This window comes from Mustelus asterias, chromosome 25, assembly GCF_964213995.1.
Source record: "Mustelus asterias chromosome 25, sMusAst1.hap1.1, whole genome shotgun sequence".
Lineage (NCBI taxonomy): Eukaryota > Metazoa > Chordata > Chondrichthyes > Carcharhiniformes > Triakidae > Mustelus > Mustelus asterias.
The window spans coordinates 25661298-25679456 of record NC_135825.1 but is presented as its reverse complement, the minus strand read 5'-3'; the positions used below and the strand labels follow the sequence as shown (position 1 = coordinate 25679456).

Here is an 18159-nt window from a genome sequence, read left to right as displayed (position 1 = left end):
TTTCCTGTTGGCCTATGTAGGAAACCCTCCACATTCACGTCCCTGCCACGGGGCTTGGTTCCAGATGGGAGAATGTCACTCTATGGGCCCGATTTTATCATTTTCATTCTAAGTGCTGAATCTGGGCACAATTCAGATCCGACTTGGAAACCTGTTCTCAGGCGCCCCCATACGCACTTAGCCTGAAAATAAATCGCGGGACTGAATTGCGCTGTGGGCGGGGCTCATCGTGCCCAGAATGCTGCAGCTCTGATTGGAGCTTTGAACTGCGCGTGCGAGGTGAAAAAAGAATTGAAAAAATGGGCCCCTGTCACATCGCTCCCGGGAGCACAAAACGGATAAAGCGACCCGGGAGACATGGTCCCCACAGACATCGCTCCACCCCCATAACTGTCCCCCTTATCCACCCACCCCACTACCCAGACCGATCGCAACCTTCTGTCCCCTTCCCCCCCCCACCGATCGTCCGCAGAGTGGCAGCGGTCGCCCCCGCCCTCCCAACCGGAGATCTATCTGGCCTCCCTCCCCTTCCCCACCAGAGAGCGATCGGGCCTCCCCACCCCCCCCCCCCCCCGCCCCGCCCCACCCAAGATACATCTCACCTGCCTCCCTCCAGCCCACCAAAGAATGATCGGGCCTCCCTTCCCCCCCATCCTCCCTCATCAGAGAGCGATCTGGCCTCCCCCCCCCCCCCCCCCCCCCCCCCCCCGCCCCCCACCCACCCTTCCCCCACCAGAGATAGATCTGACCCGCCTCCTCCCTCCCTCCCCCTACCAGAGAATGATCTGGCCTCCCTCCCTGCCCCCACCAGAGATACACCTGTCCCTCCTCCTCCCCCTCGCCAGAGAATGATCTGGCCTCCCTTCTCTCCCCGCTCCCGCCCCCCACCCCTCCCTCACCAGAGAACGATCTGGCCCACGTCCCTCCATCCCCCACACCACGGATCTGAGTCAGAGTGCCGCTGGAAGCTCTGAACTTACCTCATCAGAGGCTGGAGTGCCCGAAACATATCTTTGCCGAGTATGTCTGCTTCGTGCCGAATCTGGATGGGCCAATACAATGGTAAAGGGGGAAATGCTGATAAAGTTGAGCAGGCAACCCATTAATTCAATTTAATTACATGCAAATGCATTAAATCGTCATTGCCCCCGTTTCGGGCGCAGTTCGGATCGCGGTCATTTTTGGGCCTTGGTAAAGTGGGCATCTGCGCGGCGCGGATCGCGCTAATCACCTCACGCCCGACTTTACCAAGTTTTTGTGTCCAAAAACAGGCACGGCGCAATGGTAAAATCAGGCCCTATGTGTCTCTGAAAGAGTCAATGTCCACATTGATGATCCTGATCCAGGTAGCTATTATCTTGGTAAACCTATAAAGATGCAAACAACACACATTTTGAAATGGACCTTGACAGTCCCAGCCATGAGATTTCATGATCAACGTGTCAGTGCCCATCTCCAGTGCAATCCATATTATGTCTTAGCGGTCAGCTTACAATTTCAGACATCAAATGACTTGTGGTGGCCATCTTTTACTTCAGCAAAGGTCTACTTTTAGGTAAGCAAAAAGAAGAATTTGATTTGCATGGTTATGATTTATTTCCTATATTAGGGATATGTCAATACTAAAGTGGAGTTATTACCATATCTGAAGCAGCCAAGTACAGAAGAACTAAAACAACATTTACCAAAGGGTAGAAAAATAGCAAATTAAGTTAAAAGTGAAAGTCATAGTTAATAAATGGTGTTGCATTAGCTAGGGCAGAAGCTGAAACTAGTCTGGTAATTTTGATTAACTGAATGTTGAATATGTCCAGTCATTGTAGAGCAGCAGTTAACAAGCAGAATTCTGCAATAAATAGCTCAAGCAGCAGGTTTAAGTATGAGGCTGATATGCTGAAGTGAAATAGTTTTTATTTGTTCGTGGGATGTGAGCATCACTGGAAAGCCAAGCATTAATCGCCCTTGAGAAGGTGGTGGTGAACTGTAGTGAGCCACTGCAGTGTTCATGTGGTGTAGGTACACCCACAGTGCTGTTAGGGTTCTAACCCAGTAACCACATAGGTTTGGTGACATAGTTCAAAGTCAGAAAGATGTGTGACTTGGAAGGAGCTTGCAGATAGTGGTGTTCCCATGCTTCCGCTCTATTACTTACTCCATCTAAGTGTTAAAGGCCCCGAGTTTCAAAGGTACCGCTGCAGGAACCATGGCAAGTTTCTGCAGTGCATATTGAGTATTATACACACGGCTGCCATTGTGACATCCATCTGCCATTCCAAAACAGTCAAGCGGGCTGCTTTGTCCTGGGTGATTTTGAGCTTCTGGAGGGTTAATTGAACTGCACTTTAGGGATGTGGAGGGTATTCCACTAGTAATGAGTGTCAACTGTGGCTCAGCTGGTACCACTCTTGCCTCTGAGTCACAAGCTCCCAGGTTCAAGCTCCACTCCACAACTTGAGCAGAAACTCACTGCGCTGTTGAGGGTGTGCTATCATAAGATACACTCTCTAGATGATACATTAAACCGAGGCCCCATCTGCCTTATCAGCTGAATGCCAAAGACTCCATGGGCAAGGGAATTATTCCCTGCGTCCTGGCCAATATTTATCCCTCAATCGATGTCACAAAAAGAGAATATTTAGTCAGTATCAAATTGCTATTTGTGGAAGCTTGCTATGTACAAATTAGCTGTCATATTCTCTCCATTACAACAGTGACAGCACTTCTAAAAACATGTTGTGAAGTGCTTTGAGGCATCTGGTGGTTGTGTAAAATGCTATAGAAATGCAAGTCTTTGTCACACTCCTGACTTGTGCCTTGTAGTTGGTAGCCAGTTTTTGGGGAGTAAGGAGTTGTGTTATATGTCATAGAATTCCCAGTCCCTGACCTGTCCTTGTAGCCACATTATTTACGTTGCTGGTTCAAGTTGCGCACCCAACAATTTCCCAGTATTAATGAGGAAGGTGCAATATTGGATTTTTGATCTCGCGGAGGCCAGTCTTCCGTCACCAACACGTTGTATTTACACAGGGAATAAAGCATCACTTCAGCTGCTACAGTGTACAGGTCATGCCAGCTCAAGTATAGACAACTGATTTTAAGCTCCTACTAGCCCTTTCCTTTTGGGTGAGTCTCCGCTCACTGAATGGGGGAGCTCGTATCTGACGAGGCCAAAGGGGAGATTTGTTGACAATCCCCCTGTGGCCGCCATTACAACAGGTTTTTTTTTGTTAATCAGAAATCAAAGGATTAAGCACCATAATCCAAGATATTTCCTAGTTTGAAAAGGGTTCGTTGGATGATGGTCTGCTGTGTAATAATAATCTAGCATGTTCACGTGAGGTTCGTTTGTCAGTTACGTTAGCAAAACAGCTACACCTTTTGTCTGACAAACTCAATACAAATGACAAGACGAACAAGAAATGTTATAAAACTTCATATTGGTGACAGGAGGTCAAGCAGCTTCCAGTGATTTCAAAGCAGTTCAAAACCTTCATATTCTAGCAAGCATATTGAGTAAGCCTTTTGACAGCTTCGATCGATATTTTGATTGTCTGTTTATTCCTTCACACAAAAACTGCTCTGACCGTAAGAATGGTCATCCCCCAAATTATAGACCCTCAAACATACTTGCTCAGAGACATCTTTCAAATTGTAAGCAGATGGAGCAGCATTTTCTGAGTTTTATTGCAATTTGTTTGAGTGGTTATTAAAATATGATCACTTTGAGATCTGCACTGCCTTTTCAAGGTTTATGCATTGATTTGATTTGATTTTGATTCCATTTATTATCACATGTATTGGGATGCAGTGAAAAGTATTGTTTCTTGAGCACTATATAGACAAAACATACTGTTCATAGTGCACATAGGGGAAAAGGAAAGGGGAGGGTGCAGAATATAATGCTACAGTCATAGCTAGGGTGTAGAGAAAGATCAGCTTAATGTCTGGTAGGTCCATTCACAAGTCTGATGGCAGCAGGGAAGAAGCTGCTCTTGAGCTGGTTGGTACGCGATCTCAGACTTTTTCCCGATGGAAGAAGGTGGAAGAGAGTATTTCCAGGGTGCGTAGGATCCTTGTTTATGCTGGCTACTTTTCTGAGGCTGTGTTAAGTGTGGACGGAGTCAATGGATGTTAGGCTGGTTTGCATGATGGACTGGGCGAAATTCACAACCCATCGTAGTTTCTTGCGGCTATGGTCAGAGCAGGAACCGTACCAAGAGAAACATATAGCAGGAGTTTGAAGTTTTCTGTGGACCCCAGTTATTTACATTGATTTATGCCCATTTTATACTCGGAGATATTCTACTGAGATTTGCAGGAAATTTGATGATAACTTGATATCCGCAGTATAGGCAAGCGGGTAGGTACATTTTTGGGGGTTTTCCATATATTCACTTAAAGAACAAATGATACAATTAAGTTAATTGCTTTTAATTCAGGCAATAAAGAATTGGTTTCAATGCATCCCATTCAATTGCATAAATGCTGAACCTGGTAAACCACCTGGAATTTTGAAGTGCCAGTTCTTCCATCATTTTATTCTAAACCCAGTTCATTTCCTTGAATACGTTATTTGCATAAACTGCTTGTATGGAAAGGTTCTGGCTCAGGAATGTCACACTAGTTTAATTATTGCATTTGCAATTGCAAGCAGACGATACTTGGTGAACACAAGCTCCCTCATAACCCTTCCTATTGTTTTATGTTCGTAATGACAGCCGAGATCATAAATTGTAGTGGCATTAAAGAGATCATGCCGTGAGAGGCCATTTCTTTCAATTGAAGTTCTTTAGTTAGCCTGATTAAATTAAATGAAAATTGACATTCTTGATGATTAATTCATTTCAGCGGCATTTATGGGCAAAAGAACAAGGCTTTCCATTTATTTAAACATCACTATTATAAAAGCACTCTCAATATTCGCCACGGTTTGCTTAATAAAGACTTTCTGTGAAAAATGATGCAGCATTGTGCAAGTGGCAGTATAACTTGATGTGGAGATGCCGGCGTTGGACTGGGGTAAGAGACTTCTCACGGTATAACTTGAGACAGCTCTATGGTCTGACTGTCAAGACAAATGTTAAAATACATTGTGAAACAAATTCAACATCTGATGAGTCCAATTTCAAGGCATAACTCTTTACTGTCCCCTGATTAATGATCTTCCCTCTTAATAATCAGCTGCACATTGCACCAATCTTCTGCATTCTCAAAACGTCTTCTCAATTCATTAAATTTTCCAGATAAGGTGAAGGTTGAAAGTGGCTCATCAGCTTCTGAAAAACCATAAGTAAGACAAGGAAACATTTCAGCTAGAGATCCTTTGTCAGCTATTTTAGTATATTGCTTCCAAGTCTCCAGCAGCTTCTTCATGCACTCTTTGTCATCCCCTCAAACTCCCTCAGTAAAATGATGGAAGTGGTCATCAGCAGTTCTAACAAGTGGCACTTGTTCAGAAATAACCCACTCACTGACATGCAGTTTGGATTCTGCCAGGGTCACTCAGCTCCTGATCTCATTACTGCCTTGGTTCAAACATGGACAAAAGAGCTGAATCCAAAGATGAGGTGAGAGTGAATGCTCTTGATATCAAAACAGCATTTGACCGAATGTGACATCAAGGAGCCCTCAAATTTGGAGTCAATGGGAATCAGAGAGAAAACTCTCTGCTGGTTGGAGTCATACCTAGCAGAAAGGAAGTAGGTTGTGGCTGTTGGTGATCAATCATCTCAGTTCCAAGATACGACTACAGGAGTTCTTCAGAGTTAGGCCCTAGGCTCAACCATCTTCAACTGCTTCATCAATGATCTTCCTTCCATCATAAGGTCACAAGAGGGGATATTTGCTGATTCTTGAGTCCTCAGATACTAAAGCAGTCCATGTCCAAATGCAGCAAGACCTGGAAAATATCCATGCTTGGGCTGACAAGTGGCAAGTAACATTGGCAGCACACAAGAGCCAGGCAATGACCATCTCCAACAAGAGAGAACTTGACCACCGTCCTGTGACAGTTAATGGCATTACCATCGCTGAATCTCGCACTATCAACATTCTGGGGATACCATTGACCAGAAACTAAAATGGATGAGCCAAATACTTGGCCTACAAGATCAGGTCAGCGGCTAGGCATCCTGCAGAGAGTAGCTCACTTCCTGGCTCCCCAAATCTGTCCACCATCTACAAGGCAAAAGTCAGGAACATGATGGAATACTCTCCACTTGCTTGGATGGGTGCAGCTCCAACAACATTCAAGAAACTGCACCATCCAGGACAAAGCAGCCCACTCAATTGGAACCCCTTTCACAAACTTTCACTACCTCACCACCAAAGCTCATTAGCAGCAGTTTGCGCCATCTACAAGATGCACTGCAGGAACTCACCAAGGCTCCTTCCAAACACACGACCACTACCATCTAGAAGGGCATGGAGCAGGATTTTATAGCTTCACTCGTCCCGAAACGGTAAAATCTTGCCCAAGGTCAATGGACCTTTCCATGGACCACCCCCCCCCCCCCCCCCCCCCCCCCGCTACAATTCTCGTGGCAGGCGAGACGGTAAAATTCTGACCCTGGTCTTCATATACATGGGAACACCACGTGGAAGTTCGCTCCAAGTCACTCACCATACTGACTTGGAAATATATTGCCATTTCTTCATTATGGCAGGGTTAAAATCCTGAAATTGCCTCTCTAACAGTACTGTGAGTGTACCTACACCATACAGACTGCAGTCATTCAAGAAGGCAGCTCACCACTACCTTCTCAAGGGCAATTAGGCATGGGCAATAAATGCTGGCCAGTCAGCGACACCCACACCCCATAAATGAATTTTAAAAAAAACTCTCATTTCTATTTCATTCCTCACAAGTTTGTTGTAAGTTGGCAGTGCAGCTAATTTGACTTTGTTTCACAACTGTTTACTTTCACCCTTTTCTCAGAGAGTACCCTGCCTTCAGGTCCGTGGATCAGCTGATGTCATGAACGGCTTCATCTGTGTTCCCCTGCAGTCTCCCCCCAGAAGTCTCACAACACCAGGTTAAAGTCCAGCAGGTTTATTTGGTAGCACAGGCTTTCGGAGCGCTGTCCCTTCATCAGGTGAGTGGAGAATTGGGTTCACAAACAGGGCATATATAGACACAAACTCAATTACAAGATAATGTGAGTCTTAACAGGTAATCAAGTCTATACAGATGCAGACAATGACAATGGCCTTCAAGACACACAACAACGCAGAATCGCCGAGCAGAAACTGATCGCCAAGTTCCGCACACATGAGGACAGCCTCAACCGGGATCTTGGGTTCATGTCACACTACCTGTAACCCCCACAACTTGCCTGGGCTTGCAAAATCTTACTAACTGTCCAGGCTTGTGACAATTCACACCTGTTTAACCTGTGCTTAACCCTCTCTCCACTCACATTGTCTGTATCTGTAAGACTCGCATTCCAACCATTATCTTGTAATTGAGTTTGTGTCAAAAATGCCCTGTTTGTGGACCCAATTCTCCACTCACCTGATGAAGGGGCAGCACTCCGAAAGCTCGTGCTACAAAATAAACCTGTTGGACTTTAACCTGGTGTTGTGAGACTTCTTACTGTGCCTACCCCAGTCCAACGCCGGCATCTCCACATCATGCCTGCAGTGTTCATAATGGCAACTTATTGGACAAACCTTTGGCTTAATGCAAGCATGCCCACATCTGAGTTAGGAAACACAGTATTTTAACCCCACTCCAGATATTCCTCTCGGAATCCTGATCATGTGAGAGGCCCAATGCGGCCAGCTAAGTACCTGAAGACATTTAAATCCCCACAAAAGTGAAGCAGGGATAGCTCAATTGGTTCTCCAACTAGTGGAGGGTTCCCCTGTTGCGGGAAGGAAATCCTGGCCGGTTACTAATCGCTCTTTCCAGATAAAATCTCACTCATGTTGAATCTTTTCTTAAAAGTGGTGAAAAGGTGTACTCTAATAAAATATTTCTCAGAAGATGGAGATATGAGCATTAACTAAAATATTTTTGTCAAACAGCAGTACACCTGTGCAATAGGTCTTTGAAGGCAGAAGTCCCTTCACCAAAATCCCTTTATTTACAAATTCTAACAGCTGTACACAGAGTGCTAGCAGTTAGCAGTCCATCTCCAGGGGTGTCAGAGGAACTGACACTCCCAGTTAAGTACAAGGCAAAGACTCCCCAATTGGCCCATCAATTGGATCCTTAATCGGGGAGTTCATACTCCAATAGGCCAATCTCGATGGCCTGATTGAAGTCATTACAACTTGCAAAAACAAAAATAAACAAAATTATTTATGGTTGTAATAACCATGATATCTCTCTTGAACAGGAATATAACATTTGCTTATCTCTTGATTTATTTTATATGTGGCTGCATACTAGTACAAGTTTGATTATAACCCATCTTAGAGGAGATAGTATTGACAGAGTTGTTTCAAGAACACGTTCTGACAAGAGATGTCTTTGTCAAATGTGTGGACATACCGATATACATGTAACCCCCTGCTGACCACTATATGGGGCTACTATTTAAATATTCAATCAACAGGATCCCGAATTCCTAGCGGTTGATGTTGATTTGGCTCATTCCCTGTTTACCCATAAATGTCAGTACTGTAATCGGAATATCAAAAATAAATTTAATAACACATATCATTAACAGACATAAAACAGTGAGCTCTGATCTATAACCGTTGGGGGCCATCCGTTGGTGCACATATGGGGAAACTCATCCTCAGTAACACATTTGTAGATACTGTTCCAGTTGGACTGTATAGTCCCCACCTGTTACTCACGACACCCACACACAGTCCAGTAGAGACACACGTGTGGAAGATGATGCCGCAGGAGACAGAGGTGCCACGAGCTATCCGTGCAGCAACGTAGGTCGAGTGCGCTGAAGGCTGTCCTCCTCGTCGGTAATGAAAAGAACAGGCAGGGGAACGCCTGGCTGTCTCTCACTCCAAACCGAATTCTCACTGCCTGGAAAAAGCTCTCTCTCTGCAGCTGCTTCACTTCCTGGCGCCTTTTTTTCCTCCTGCCCCCAGAGCAATCCCATTGGCACAGCCCACATCACTCAACCAACAGCATCCTGTTCACAGCACCCGCCCGGCAAACAGGACACTGAAACCCACAAGGGACAAAGAACACTGGTAACTGTCTTCCCCACAAATTTTCCTCAGTCCCTTACATACACCATTCATGATTATCACATTATCATAAATTGCTTCTGAAAATTGCCAAGTTAAGAAATAGACTGGCATTTATAAAGAATTCTCTCACGTCTCTAACAAAAGGACATCATGTATATAATGGATTTCTATGAATTGCAGTGACTGTCATTTCGACCAGTAAGCAGCACTGGTATAAGCCCTGCTTAACACCATGAACAGCAATTTACAGTTATAGTACTGTTTGTTGCACTAAAATGTCCCAAGGCGCTTCACAGGAATGTTGTCAGACAAAACGTGAAACCAAGAGCCACAGAAGGAAATCTTGGGAAAGATCAGAGAGGTAGGGTTCAAGGGGTGCCATGAAGGAGGAATGTGAGGTGGCAAGATTTAGGGAGAAAATTCCAATGGACAAGTCCTAGGTGGCTGAAGACACTGTGCAATGGAGCAAACAAAATGGGGACTTCCAAGAAGCCAGAATTAGAGGACTGCAGAGTTCTCGGAAAAGTTGTAGGCTGCAGGTTACAGGGATGTGGAGAGATCGCAGGATACAAATTTTAAATGTGAGGAATTGCTCCTTAGTGTCACAAGAGAGAATCCCGACAATGCAGAAGGAGTCTGTACCAACTCTCAGACAGGTCCTCTCCCACAGGCCCTGTCCCCGTGACCCCACACATTTCTCCCACTAATCCCTCTAACCTACACATCTTTGGCCACCAAGGCCAGAATGTAATGGCCGTTCGTGCTGGCAGGATTTTTCTATCCCGCTGCAGTGAATGGAGATTTGGCTGGAAGCCAAACTCTCTAACCTCGCTGCAGGATGAGCGTGGCATGAACAGCCAGTAAGAACACGCCCTAAGGGGCAATCTAGCATGGCAAATCAACCTAAGCTGCACATCTTTGGATGTGGGAGGAAGCCGGAGCACCCAGAGGAAACCCATGCGGACGCAGGGAGAATATGCAAACTTCACGCAGACAGTCACCCAAGGCCAGAATTAAACCCGGGTCCTTGGCACAGTGAGGCAACAATGCTAGCCACCAGGTTAGGGGGATTAGCAGGGTAAAATGAGGGGTTACAGGAAAGGGCCTCTGTGGGATGTTCTTTCGGAGAGTCGGTGCAGATTCGATGAGCCGGATGGCCTCCTTCTGCACTGTAGGGATTCTATGATTTTAAGCTTGTAAGAGCCATTGTAAACCAGTAGGCACAGGGGTGAATGGGACATGGTGTGCATTGGAGTACAAGGCAGCAGGAATTTCAACAAATTCAAGTTTACAGAGAACGGAGAGCGTCGGAATAGTCAAGTCTAGAAATAACATAGGCTCGGATGAGGGTTTCAGCAGCAGATGGACTGCAGCGGAGGTGATATATCAGCTTATTCAAAGCTGGATGTCAGACCAGCACCTAAGCAGTAAACTGTTGAAACTTGCAATGCACTGCTCAACTGCCTGTTTCTCGCAATGGAAACTGAGTAATCTGAGGTCTGTGTACACAAAGCATCAAAGTGCAGAAACAGCCATAACTAACCAAGTATTTCATGTCAACAATTTACCACAGACTGCACAAGTTGCTAATGTAGTTTGTAAGGCCTGAAACTTATTTTACTCTCTTTGAACTTAAAATTCAGAGCTTGATTTCCAAACTCGATCTGTTTTGGTGAACTGAACCGTATAGCTTCAGTACTCGTGTTTATTTTCCTAAACTCTCACAAGTTCCAGAGCTGAATTGACACCCTTGGCCATTACTAGTCAAGTGCTTGATAGATTACTTAAGGAGCCCGAAATGAACATTATTCCAGGCGAGTTGTTAGTGGGCAGTTTTCTAAAGAAATCCCGTAGAACTGATTTATCCAGTGGAAAACTGACAAAATTACGATTGCTAATAATTCTTAACCAGTTTCTTAAAGCAAAATGGACCCCCTAAGTTTAGAAATCTGCTTAATGTGGATGCTAAATACTTGAAAATTAAATATGTGTGTAACAACATTAAATGCAACTTAAAATATGAAGCACTTAAAAGTAAAAGAAGCTGTTACGAGTTGCCTAAATTTTGGGCTAAAAATAGTGGTGAGCGCTGAGAAGTAAATTGGACAGAAACTTCGAGCAAATCCATGAATGTGGTAATCGGGAAGTTGATCTCTTGAGTTGCCCTGCCTGTCTAGATGCTTCACTACACTAGTGTCTCGCGAAAAGACTCACTCATCGAAACTGTACTTGCCCATTAAACCTTCCAGGAAAAATAAGGTTTCTCCTTTCTGCAAGTGGATTTTAAATGGTGTGGTAGATCTTAATTACTGCCAAAGAACCTCTGGCATTGAACATTAACCTTTGCATGCAAACTGTCATTCAGTCAGATTATCAATGTTGTTAGAGATTTAATTTCTTTTTCATGAAGAACATATTTTTGCTTTTTTCATTTTTCTCTCTCTATCCCTTTTCTCTTTATTCTGTTATTTTGCTTCCGGCACGTCCTTTGTTTTTATTATTTCCACTAATGTCTTGGTTTTGACTCGCTGTTGTTTGTTAATGATGCTCCAGTCTGATTGCTTAGGAAATACAGAGTGCAAACTGGTCCCAGGTTCATTCTCGGGGATCCTGCGCCAAATTGTATTTCTCATAACTACCAACTCCACAGCCAAAGCCCATGGAAACTCTAAATGCTCAATGCCACTGATCACACAATCTGACCCAATATTACTGTTCAATATTGGAACATATATGCATTGAAAAGTCATTGTTCCATGGTTCAAGTAATTCCTCCAGCCCCGTTTTATTTGGCATGCTGCAACAGAATTGGCTTGCAGTTGTCAAATTTATATTTTAACATCATAAGCCATCCAACCTTGGAAGCTCCATGCTTTCATTATTCACACAAATTTTCATTTAGGGTCCAAATATCTGTCTTATTTTATTAATTCTTGGAATGTAGATGTCGCTGGCTAGCCAGCATTTATTGCCCGTCCCTAATTGTCCTTGAGAAGGTGATGGTGAGCTTCCTTCTTGAAGCTGCTGTCCATGTGGTGTCCACAGTGCTATTAGGGAGGGAGCTCTAGCACTTTGACCCACCAACATGAAGGAACAGCGATATATTTCCAAGTCAGAACAGTGAGTGTCTTGAGGGGAACTGGTGGTGGTGTTCCCATGTGCCTGCTGCCCTTATCCTTCTAGATGATAGTGATTGTGGGTTTGGAAGATGCTGCCTAAGGAACGTTGGTGAGTTCCTGCAATGCATCTTGTAGATGATTTACACTGCTGCCACTGTGCATCACTGATGAAGGGAGTGAATATTTGTGAGTGAGGTGCCAATCAAATGAGCTACTTTGTTCTGGATGGTGTCAAGCTTCTTGAGCATTTTTGGAGCTGCACTCATTCAGGCAAATGAAGAGTATTTTATCACACTCTTGACCTGTGCCAAGTAGATGGTGGACAAGCTTTGGGGAGTCAAGAGGTGAGTTACTTCACGGCAGGATTCCTAGCCACTGACTTTCTCTTGTAGTCACAGTATTTATCTGGCTAGTCTAGTTCAGTTTCAGCTCAATGGTAATCGCCAGGATGTTCATAGTGGGGGATTCAGCGATGGTAATGAATGTCAAGGGGCAATGATTAGATTCTTCCTTGTTGGAGATGGTCATTGCCTGGCACTTGTATGGTACCAATGTCACTTGCCACTTGTCAGCCCAAACCTGAATATTGTTCAGGTCTTGCTGAACTTGGGACATGGACTGCTTCAGTATCTGTGGAATCATGATGGTGCTGAACATTATGCAATCATCAGTAAACATCCCCACTTATGATAGAAGGAAGGTCCTTGACAAAGCAGCTGAAGATGGCGGGACACTACCCTGAGGAACTCCTGAAGCGATGACCTGGAACTGAGATGACTGACCTCCAATAACCACAACCATCTTCCTTTGCGCTAGGTATGACTCCTACCAGCAGAGAGTTTTCTCGGATTCTCATTGACTCCAGTTTTGCTAGGACTCCTTGATGCCTTGATGTCAGTGGTATTCACTCTCACCTCACCAACCCTGATCTGACAAAATAATACACATTTAATTTCCGCTGATTTTTCTGGATAATCCTCTGACAGCAGGTCTTAAGGTTTATTTATTAGTCACAAGTAAGGCTTACATTAACACTGCAATGAAGTTACTGTGAAATTCCCCTCGTCGCCACACTCCGGCATCTGTTTGGGTCAATCCACCTAACCAGCACGTCTTTCAGATTGTGGGAGGAAACCGAAGCACCCAGAGGAAACCCACACAGACACGGGGAGAACGTGCAAACTCCACATAGACAATGACCCAAGCTGGGAATCGAACCTGGGTCTCTGGTGCTGTGAGGCAACCGTGCTTGCCACTGTGCTGCCCAAATACCTTCAGAATACCTCCCAAAGATCTTCAGAACTCAGTCAGTGCAGGGAGCAGTTGAGAGAATTCATCCAGAAGCCATGCCTTCTATTTACAGCGCTAGCTGACATACTCTGGTAAGCTTTGGAAAGCTAAGGAAAGAAGCTGGGTGTGTGAGGGGGGCAGGGAAAGTGAGGAGCTAAGAGGAAGAAGGGTAGGGTGGGTGAGGTCAGGTTGGAGGAAGTCTGAGTGTCGGGATGGGGAAGGGAGCAGGTCAGGTGGTATGGACATGTCAGGGGGGGCAGGGTGGGTGGTGAGATTGGATTGCGAGCTGTATGGGAGAACAGGGGGAGAAGTCTGAAGGTTAGGGAGCAATTTGGTGGTGGGGGCCAGTCAGGTCAGATCAGGTCAACTCAAAAGGGAAGTTGGCGTCATCAGTGTGAATGATTGGTTGGAAGTGGTGGAGGGGGGTGGTCTGTTATATAATCACCCAAGTGTTAGGCTATGTTTTAATCTTCAAACACTTCCTGGGTGATTACACAGATAAATAAATCAAAACTGTCCAAAGTCCCTGTCTCTAACTCAGATCTTTTTGAAGGATCCCGTGGAGCGATGACATTGCACAACAGAAGGTGCAACTGCCCCGGCAACTCCCACAGAGTCATTGTGTTGGGTCCTCTGAGGGGTTTCATAACGTATCTTGGGAGGTATGTCCAGACTCCAACTATCTGGAGATTGGAAGGTCTGGGCCATAATATTTCAAGCTTTAAATCTGATTTAATCAATGTTAGTGGGGCTTTTTCTGAATGCTTAGTTAATTACAGAAGGTTTGCTCACAACTCTCTCTATCCTGGAAGTGTTTTGATCATTCAGAGGTGTGTAATGTGGTACCTGCCCAGTAGGAAATTCCATGGACTGACCATTTGTGAGTGGGGAGGAGAGAGATGGGGAATGATCCAGGGCTATTGGCATATCTCCGTAATTAGTTTACAATATCTTATGATGTCTATTGAACTGAACTTGAGCAGCCAAATCAAATTGGAATTTATTACAAGACAATTTTTTGTGAGCTTTTGGAATGTGTATTGTGTGAAACCCAGGATCTTTTTATGTATCAAACTGCAGAGTAATGTTTAGATCTGGAGGGATAAACAGTCATGGGAGGGTTAATGATAGAATATATATAAAATGTTGAGAAGATGAGATTCTCAGAAAGAGAGCAGTTCTTCGAGCATGCCAAAATTTATTGCCTTATACTCCAGATTAGGAGTTTCGTGAAAATATATTTCTTTACTTTTCAATGATATTTTTGAATAATTTTAATTGATGTGCAAGTAAATGTGATTAACAGACATGTCAACTTCTACATGGCGGACTCTTTTGGTGAGTCTTGGTGATCATCATGGGACCAGAATATACCATTTAAATAGCAATGAGACTAACAGCGCTCACCATTATTCATGCGCAATCACACATCATCTTCAGGTTCGGGCAGATGCATGTTCAAATGTGTCCAGTATGTGTCGCTATTCTGCAGTTCCCAGTATGCCAGCATCTTGTTGTCTGCCTCACCATTGAAATGCATTAAAAAGCATGTACTTGCATGTTGGAGACAAATTGTCACAAAGTTAGGACATATACATTTCAGTCTAAGAACCACTCTAATATTGCGAAATGTCTTAATAACTGGCAAACATTGGCACTAAAAATTAACTTTTACAAATCTGGAGCCTCAGTCCTTCAGCTGGTGAAGTTTTTCCTAACTTTTTTTACTTTTCCTTGTTTCTTCTTTTCTCTCTCCTAATGCAATCGTTCTTTCACTCTATTTACTTCCCACATCCTATTTGACTTTGAATTCAATATTCTAAACTTACACTTTATACACTTACACTCCATAGCTCAGGTTCTGCCTTGTCCATTTCACAATACTGCAGAAAATGCTGGAAAATCTCAACAGGTCTGACAGCATCTGTGGGAAGAGAATAGAGCTAACGTTTTGAGTTTGGATGACCCTTCAACCCTTTATTAGAGCTCTGTCGAAGAGAGCATCCAGACTTGAACCATTAGCCCTATTCTCTCTCCACAGACCTGTTGAGATTTTCCAGCAATTTCTGTTTTTGTTTCAGATTCCAGCATCCACAGTGATTTGTTTTTATCACAATACTTCACCAATCTTTCATGATTGAATAGGGAGATGCACAGTTGCTTCCCTGTTCAAAGGATTGTCAATGCCATGGGGCTGGCAGGCGTGGCGTGGGAGGAAGGGGGTGGGGGTCATTACCACCTCCCACTTACAGAAACCTCCAAAATAAAATCTAATGAAAGTTAAAAGGGCTGCGGCAAGTCTAACTAATGGCAGCTGCTGTTCCCTCACTGACTACAGTAAATTCTGATCTGTGATATCACACACGACGAAGCGAGTAAAACAAGTGTGTTCGGTTTGTATAATTAAACCTGTGCAAACACTGCAGGCTGTTTTTAATCACAATTGATAGTGCAGTTCAGCACAATTTCCTCTGAGATTTTGATGTTTGGCATTTATTTTACCTAACAACCTGTATATGTTTATTGCATTGAGTGTGTTACCATGATGCCCTTTAATTTAGTTACCAATGCATTGCTGTAAATAAAATAACCAACTGAGAGAAATGAAATGCATGAAAATTATCCAATCCAGATGTAAGAAGCATGTAGTTGAACAGCTGATGTGTCATACATTGGGCGGGATGTTACGGCCTAGCTCATCCCGAAACCGTAACATCCCGCCCAAGGTCAACGGATCTTCCTATTGTCCACCCCTCGCCCGCTCCGATTCCCGTGGTGGGTGGGACGGTAAAATTCCAACCATTGTCCTTTTATTCTGATTCATCAAATTGTGTTTGAAGATCATTCTTGTCCTCCGTGGCTAATGTTCGTAAATTCCAAGCTGAACTTTTGGAAAGCAGGTTTTCATTGGTTCGTCGTAATGTTGTTCACTGATGGGACGGAACGGTTCTTAATGGAATGCAACCGACAATTTTCTCTTTGTGATTTCAGCCATGACTTCATTGGGGAATTTACAACAAGCTATCGCGAACTTGCCAGAGGACAAAGTCAGTTCAATGTTTACGAGGTAAGTGCATCCTACTGATTCCAACGTTGGAAATCAACCCTTCTTAAACGCCCGGGAGTTGTTTATTCATATTGCGTTATTAATTCACATTCTCTGTGCAGCAATTTGAATTCCTGTTCGCTCACTTGCAGCGCAGCATAAGTTGTCAAGGAGGTGGCAGGGGTGGGGCAGGGAAAATTAAACATCTGGATGAACTTCCATATTGTTGGAGCAATCATTTACTGACCTCTCTCAGGATATCTTGGTGCATTGCTTGCTGAAGGTTGCACACAGTTTATAACTTAGCAGATAGTAATACTGGATAACCTGAATTAAGTGAAGATACGACATTGATAAGCATGATTAAATTGATATGACTCGTGCAATTAATATGCTGCGGAATGCCAAGTGTTAAAAGGATCATTGCTAACCAGATTTTGGAACAGAAGGACACGGTGGAAAAAGTGACTGGAACAGATTGCCTGACAGTTTGCAGACAGTAGATCTGAATTTTGAGAATATATTTGAATTGCCAATGGAACTGAAGGGAAATGGGAATTCCATTGCAGAGTGGAAAAGGTGAACAGGATGCCCAAGTCAACAAGAAAGAACAGGATCAAAATAGCTTGTTTTTTCAAGCATTCCATTTATATTAATTTCCTAATGAACTGGCTGTGAATATCCCAAATTACAGAATAGGGATACGTAAGACAAAAGTAATAGGATTTAAAGAGCATGCGTTTAATCATTCCATCCAGCTTTCATTCCATTCTTTCAAATAAAACCTTTACAGAGGTTATATAATTATTCAGAAGCTTTTACTTCTCTGAATCATGAAGTATTGATCACACTTTGTCGAGATTCTACTCAAATCAGGTCTAAATTTCCTTTTGTTAATTGGAACCCTGCTCGCTTGTCTTACTGCCATGGCGCACCTTGAAATAATACTCCGGTTACCTTTCCTCGATTTTATTATCCTGCATACTATTCTAAGGTCCTCCAGCAGCACGGTAGCACAGTGGTTAGCACTGCTGCTTCACAGCTCCGGGGACCTGGGTTCGATTCCCAGCTTGGGTCACTGTCTGTGTGGAGTTTGCACATTCTCCTCGTGTCTGCGTGGGTTTCATCCGGGTGCTCCGGTTTCCTCCCACAGTCCAAAGATGTGCGGGTTAGGTTGATTGGCCATGCTAAAATTGCCCCTTACTGTCCTGAGATGTGTAGGTTAGAGGGATTAGTAGGTAAATATGTAGGGATATGGGGGTAGGGTCTGGGTGGGATTGTGGTCGGTGCAGACTCGATAGGCTCAATGGCCTCTTCCTGCACTGTAGGGTTTCTATGATTCCATGATTTCAAAGCTGAAAGATCTCCATTTCCCTGTTCTTCCATCATAGCCCAGTCCTCTGATGCTGTGGATTAGCTTCATTGGTCTTCTCGGTATTGTCATCAGATCTTGAGGGTTTTCTTTGTACCTTGTTGAGGCAAGACTGGAAACAATGCTCAAAGTATGGTCAGGCTATATTACCAAATGATTCCGCATCG

General features: G+C 44.0%; 1 protein-coding gene across 3 annotated transcripts in view; it reads left to right on the top strand.

Annotated features, from left to right (window-relative positions):
- The window catches only part of LOC144479268 (copine-8), a 652766-nt gene that overhangs the window by 417624 nt on the left and 216983 nt on the right, over positions 1-18159 (top strand). For all 3 annotated transcript variants that reach the window (XM_078197938.1, XM_078197940.1, XM_078197939.1), the window contains one exon: positions 16566-16641. In XM_078197938.1, the coding sequence (XP_078054064.1) occupies positions 16566-16641 (76 nt within the window). The remainder of the gene's footprint in view (positions 1-16565; positions 16642-18159) is intronic.